Source organism: Podarcis bocagei (assembly GCF_964188305.1).
Source record: "Podarcis bocagei genome assembly, chromosome: 13".
Taxonomy (NCBI): domain Eukaryota; kingdom Metazoa; phylum Chordata; class Lepidosauria; order Squamata; family Lacertidae; genus Podarcis; species Podarcis bocagei.
The window spans coordinates 20,110,271-20,116,779 of NC_138138.1; the positions used below are offsets into that span (position 1 = coordinate 20,110,271).

Sequence of the window (6,509 nt, forward strand, 5' to 3'; positions counted from 1 at the left end):
CAAGCCTTGGGAGCCCGGCGGGCACTCCCGCCGGGCTCTGAAGGCTTGCGGATAGCTTCCTGAAGCCTGGAGAGCCAGAGGGGTCGGTGCGCACCAACCCCTCTCGCTCTCCAGGCTTCAGTGAAAGCCTGCACTCCCTCCATAGGACGCACACACATTTCCCCTTCATTTTGGGAGGGGAAAAAGTGCATCCTATAGAGCGAAAAATATGGTAAAATGCATCTCTGGGTTATTTGTGGGGCCTGCCTGGTGTTTTTACATGTGTAGAATGTGTGCTTTTATTTAAAATGAATCTCTGGGTTATTTGTGGGGCATAGGAATTTGTTCATTTTTTTTCCTTTTCAAAATATAGTCCGGCCCCCCACAAGGTCTGACGGTCAGTGGACCGGCCCCTTGCTGAAAAAGTTTGCTGACCCCTGAACTACATGCTTCATTTCCATTTCAGTTGGGGGTTCAGACCTGGCTTGGGCACTTGAGAGGAATTTGCTTGCTCCATGTGATGACTTATGTCAGGAGAGGGGGCAGGGGAAGTGTGTCCCTGCTGATTTTCCTTTACATCTCAGCGCTTTCGACACCCTTGACAGGGGCATCCTTCCGGGGAGGCTGTACTCTTTTGCAGCAACTATGCTGCTACTTGGATGGCGATTTGACGATGTTGTTTGGGGCCATGGATTTGCCAGTGTGCATTACAGCAGGGATTGAATTTAGGGCCCATGTGGTTTAACATTTCCGTGAAGCCGCTGAGTGTGGCCATCCTGAATTTTGGAGCACAGTATCATCAATATGTGACGTGGTGGACATGGGTGGCGCTGTGGTCTAAATCACTGACACTAGGGCTTGTCGGTGGTTCGAATCCCCATGATAGGGTGAGCTCCTGTTGCTCGGTCCCTGATCTTGCCAACCTAGCAGTTCAAAAGCACCTCAAAGTGCAAATAGATAAATAGGTACCACTCCGGCGGGAAGGTAAACGGCGTTTCCATGCGCTGCTCTGGTTCACTAGAAGCGGCTGAGTCATGCTGGCCACATGACCCGGAAGCTGTCTGCGGACAAACGCCGGCTCCCTCGGCCAATAAAGCAAGATGAGCGCCACAACCCCAGAGTCGTCCGCGACTGGACCTAACAGTCAGGGGTACCTTTACCTTTACCTATCATCAGTATGCTGATGACACACAGCACTGCCTTTTCCTTTGCAGCTCAAGCAGGTATGGCAGTGTTTGTGTGCTGGATTGGGGCCTGCCCTTGGGAATGGACGGGATGAGAGCCAACAAACTGAAGCTCAATCCAGATAAGACTGAGATACCTTAGCTAAGATGTGTAAGACTGAATCAGATAAGTGCTGGAGATGCAATGAGGTTGAGGGAACATTCTTTCACATGTGGTGGACTCGTAAAAGGCTATTGGGAAATCATCCATAATGAATTGAAAAGAAATGTTCAAAAGTACTTTCCCAAAAAAAACAGAGTCCTTTTTGTTGGGAATGATTCAGACGGAAATTCCCAAGTGTCAAAAAAGTTTATTTATGTATGCCACCACTGCGGCACATGTTTTGTCAGCCCCAAAATGGAAAATGAATGAGGTCACAACTAAAGAAGAACGGCAACTTAAACTGATGGAATATGCGCAGCTTGCAGACTTAACACATAGAATAAGAGAACAAGAAGAACATATGTTTAGAGAAGATTGGAAAACGTTTATTGAATACATGGGGGGAAATTGTGTACACTTGAAAACGTTGGCAGCATTCAGATAAATTCAATAGCGTAAATAAGTTTTGATGGATGTAATAATGGAATATTGACTGGTATAGTATAGGAAAGACTACTGCAATGTGTTGTACGTTGGGCTCCCCTTGAAGATTGTTTAGAAGCTGCAGCTCATGTAGGATGTGGTGGCTGGATTGTTAAATGGAACCTGAAGATGTGAGCATGTAGCACGGGTTGTGGCTTAACTGTGTTGGTTTCTGGGCCCAATTCAGAGGGCTGGCTTTGACTTGTAAAGGCACATACAGCTTTAAGCACAGGATGGAATGAGACAGGGGGAAACAGCTATCTCCTGGTGGCAAGCACAAGGCCGCAGTCATGGCTTCCCCCAAAGAATCCTGGGAGCTGTGGTCTATTATTGGTGCTGATAGTTGCTAGGAGACCCTCATTCCCCTCACAGAACTACAGCTCCCAGAATTCCCTGTGAAGATGGATAGTTGACTGTTAAAACATTCTGGACATTGTAGTTCTTGTGAGGGGAATAGGGAGTCTCCTAACTACTCTCAGCACCCATAACAAACTACAGTTCCCATGATTCTTTGGGGGTCTGTGTGAAACCATGACTGATTAAGTAATAGAACAGTGCTTTGAATTTTTGGTGCAAAAAGTGCCATAGTCTCTTTCCCCCTCACGGGCTTATCTGCAAGTAACAAAACCTGCTTTCTGCGGCAACATGTCTCAACCTGAGGGTTTTCTTTCTTGGCTAATGCCCAAATGGTACTGCACCCCCAGTAGTGTAGCTAGCCGGGGGGGCAGGGGAGAGGGGCATTTCGCACTGGGTGGGGCATAGTGTGCCACAGGGGTCTTTAGGGTGCTACAAGAGTCTGTAGTGCAGCACGTGGCTGCTTTGAGTTGGGGGTTGGGATTCTGGGCGGCAGGGGAGCTTATGGCTTCTGGTCTTTTGGGGCACTGGGGGGATGGAGGAGCTGGTGGGGGTTGCTACGTCGTCTCATGTTGCCCTTTCTGTTTTTGATTTGCAGGATGAGGAGCAGCAAGAAATGCTCAGCTCAGCTGCCTTCATCGAAGAGCAGTACGGCCACCTGATTGACACTGTCCTGGTGAAGGAAGATCTGCAGAGTGCCTGCAGCCAGCTGAAAACCATCCTGGAGAAACTGAACACAGACTCTTTCTGGGTGCCAGTCTCTTGGGTCAGGTTGTAGTCTGCTATGCTGTGCCAAAGAAAGAACGAACAAACGAAAGAGAACGAGATATACCTGTTTGATAATGCGCTGTAAATAATGGGGATGATCAAAAGGAGTAGGGGGAAATGGAACTCTGCTGGAGCAGCCAGTTTGCTTGGGATGAAAACAAAGAGAAACCTTCCTCTGTGTGGGAGCAGATTCTAATGCAATCGGAAAAAACACACGTTGCAATGGAATGGAAAAGCGCCGCAGGATACAATCCAGAGATTTTTCTTTTGAATGCCACTGGACAATAGTCATGTCAGATTCCAGGTGTCTGGACAGAAGCCTTTAGCTTTTGGGAAACTTGCAATTGTGTTTGTTTGTTTGTTTGTTTGTTTGTTTGCAGTATTTCTAGGTTGTGCTGTAACGAAGATCTTAGGGCTGCTCACGACAAAAATAACAATAACAGGATGAACAAAGAAGCATAAATGCAGTGTAAAAAAAAAGGCTCCGTATGTGGTGGTTCCAGGCAAAGACTGCAAAAACGTTAGGAAGAACGCACAAGCTCGGTTTTTCTGTTGATCACTGCAATCTTGGAAAGATAAATTCAGTGAAAGAGTTAAGTTCCTGTAACGAAATAAGGTACTTTTATTCGTTCGTTTATTTACTTCTTAACCAGGCTAGAACTGGGAGAGCTCTTATTCAGATGGTAAAAGTTGGTGCTTTTTTTGTGAGAGGCGAAATCTCCCAGGGCAAATCAGCAAGGCTCTTAACTTTCTGCCTGAAAAATGAACCGTGTTATGTAACCTAAATATAGCCCCAACTATAGCTAACTATATTTTGAGCAGTCAAAGACCATCGGGGATTGTTTCTGTCCCTCCTATTGTATTTGTAAGTTGCCCTAAATAATGGACTAAGAATTGTGTTTGAAGCACGGGAAACTTTCCATCTTTCTAACCGGAAAAACCAACTATTTGGAAATAAAATCCCAAATAAACAAATGGCTAGGGAGGTATATATGCAGGGATGTCCCCAGAATATGGGTTTTCATGGCAGCTTTGTGGATTGTATGTTTGCTGGCATTGTTTGTTGGAAGAGGGAGTTCTGGGAGTCGCTTATAAGTGTGAGGAGTCAAGAGACTGCCCAGTATGTTTCTTGCTTGTTTTAGTTTCTTCCCTGACCCCCACCCTCCGCCCTCCAAAAATCCATGCAGATTTTATATTCCAGTGTAATAATATTTCCATGTGTATTTATTTGTAATAATAATTCCCATAGAGGAAGACTTTCCAGTAGATCTTCCTGGGGCTGTTAATGTGTGTCAACCAAAACCTTTATCGTGAACTTTCCATTTAAAACTCAAGTTCTCAGTATACTTATGATTCAGACCAGTGGTCTTCCAACGTTTTCAGACCCAAGGCCCACCAGATGCATTGGGGGGGGGGCTATTTCTTTATTATTATTTTAAAGCATTTTTTATGGTGGTAGTCCTGCTGTCACGACCCACATTAGATCAATCTGTGACCTAGTACAGTCGTACCTTGGATCCCGAACGCCTTGCGAGTCAAACGTTTTGGCTCCTGAATGCCGCAAACCTGGAAGTGCGTGTTCCGGTTTGTGAACGTTCTTTGGAACCCGAATGTCCGATGCGGCTTCTGTGGCTTCCAATTGGCCTCAGGAGCTTCCTGCAGTGAATCAGAAGCTGTGCCTTGGTTTCCGAACATTTTAGAAGTCGAATGGACTTCTGGAACGGATTCCGTTCGACTTCCAAGGTACCACCGTAGTGGCTTCTGACCCACAAGTTGAAGGCCAGTGATTTAGCCCATCTGTTTCAAAATTGCATTTGGAGGTGTGTTTTTTTTTGAAACTTACAAGTGGTTCTTTCTTCAACGAACCAGTTAACTGTAGCAGACATGTGTCCTTGAAAGAGACTTTATCCACCATTGCCACCCTTCAGCAGGGGATATCGTGGTGTGCTGTAAGGTACCCATCTCAGTTGATGTGAGCAGATGGTTTAAAGACCCTGACTTGCATAAACAGAGTGTCAACCTTGGAACATAGCCCAAGGAAGGAAGCATGCGGGGGTTCCATGGCAGATGCTCAGGTGACCCTCAGCGGAGAAAACGATGCTGAAAAGGGTTCCTTGAAGGTAGAGAGCTGGAAAAATCACACCGGTTTGATTCCTCCTGTATAAATAATCCGCTTTGTGATGTTAAAAGTGGAACAATCCATCATCTCAGCTTGAGTTGGCACACTCGGTAGATGTCATTATTTTTCTGACTCACTGTCTGGATGAGAGCTGTGGATTTTTGTTTACTTGTGCTGTACTCTTGGATGTACTCCCCAATTGTTTGCTCCCAATTTCAATCCCTGTTTCTAGTCTGAAGAATGTTTGAAGTATATTCTTTTCCCCACCCCTTCTTCTTCCTTTGATTGGCATTTGATGTAAATGCTCCTATTCCACCACTAGGTAGATGCTGCTACGTAGCGGATGTCGCCTTATCAACTTCCTCGTGCATCTTGGCTGCATTCCGCGAAAGCCATCATATATTTCCCCCCCACTGCGGCTTATTCTGTGAGACCGGGCTGTGCATGTCTTGCGCAAGGAAGCAACCGCCAGAGAACAAAAAATGCATGTCAGGAACCTCTTGATGAGAAAGGGCTGCTCCTGTGTGTGTCATGAAGCATTTTCAGCCTTGCGTGCTTAAATACAAATGATTACTACAGCTACCTGGTGACAGATGATCAAGTAATATCGGCAAACGCTCCGTGCTTTCAGTTCTTATCCATGGTGCAATGGGGTGGAAAGGAGAAAGATTTGGTACATTTTCTCTCAGAGCTATCGGTAGAACGGGGAATAACACATTGCCTCAGTTCATTCTGACCTAAGGCAGCCTGTGGACATCTAGGAACAAACTTTACTTATCCATTTGCGAACAGCTTTAATATGTGCCATTCAGCCATATGCATATATTTTTTCCTATTCGGAAGTAAGTCTGTTAAGTTTGGCTTACTCCCAGGTAAGTGTGCTTAGGATTGTGGCCGTGGGCAGTTTTGCTGGCTGCTGGCAAGGTTTGGATGTTTTCTTTTCATGTGTGCTACTTCTCTGAAATAAGCACAATCAGCCATGTTGGCATTGAGCCATCCCTGCTTGCCTCACCTTAATGTCTTCGCCTGCCCCCAATCTGTACAGTGGGACGCAATCCCATCTCTACTCTTGTTTCATTATTTCAATAAGTTTTGTGATACTCAGTATTTGAATTAATATTCGGCAAAGAAATACTTTCAAATGAGCACTGGTGCCCTGATGTTCTTAATTTAATAAATATATTTATCATGGGAGTGCATTATTCTGTATATTACAGGGGCTGGACTTGCCCATTTCCACATGATCGGATGCAGTGAAGGGAAGAAGTATTGTCAGCTCTGGCTGGTGTGTGTGTGTGGGGGGAGGGAGAGCCGAGTACACAGTGCTTAAAGGTAAAGGGACCCTTGACCATTAGGTCCAGTCGTGACTGACTCTGGGGTTGCGGCGCTCATCTCGCTTTATTGGCCGAGGGAGCCGGCGTACAGCTTCCGGGTCATGTGGCCAGCATGACTAAGCCGCTTCTGGCAAACCAGAGCAGCG

General features: G+C 45.9%; 1 protein-coding gene across 9 annotated transcripts in view; it reads left to right on the plus strand.

Annotated features, from left to right (window-relative positions):
- Positions 1-6,223, plus strand: part of MPP3 (MAGUK p55 scaffold protein 3) — an 87,165-nt gene extending 80,942 nt beyond the window's left edge. For 5 of the 9 annotated variants that reach the window (XM_081166442.1, XM_081166441.1, XM_081166440.1 and 2 more), the window contains one exon: positions 2,741-6,223. In XM_081166442.1, coding sequence (XP_081022568.1) covers positions 2,741-2,920 — 180 coding nt within the window. In that variant the 3' untranslated portion in view covers positions 2,921-6,223. The remainder of the gene's footprint in view (positions 1-2,740) is intronic. The other 4 variants (XR_014001270.1, XR_014001271.1, XR_014001272.1 and 1 more) reach the window with 4 other exon arrangements.
- Positions 6,224-6,509: the final 286 nt, after the last annotated feature.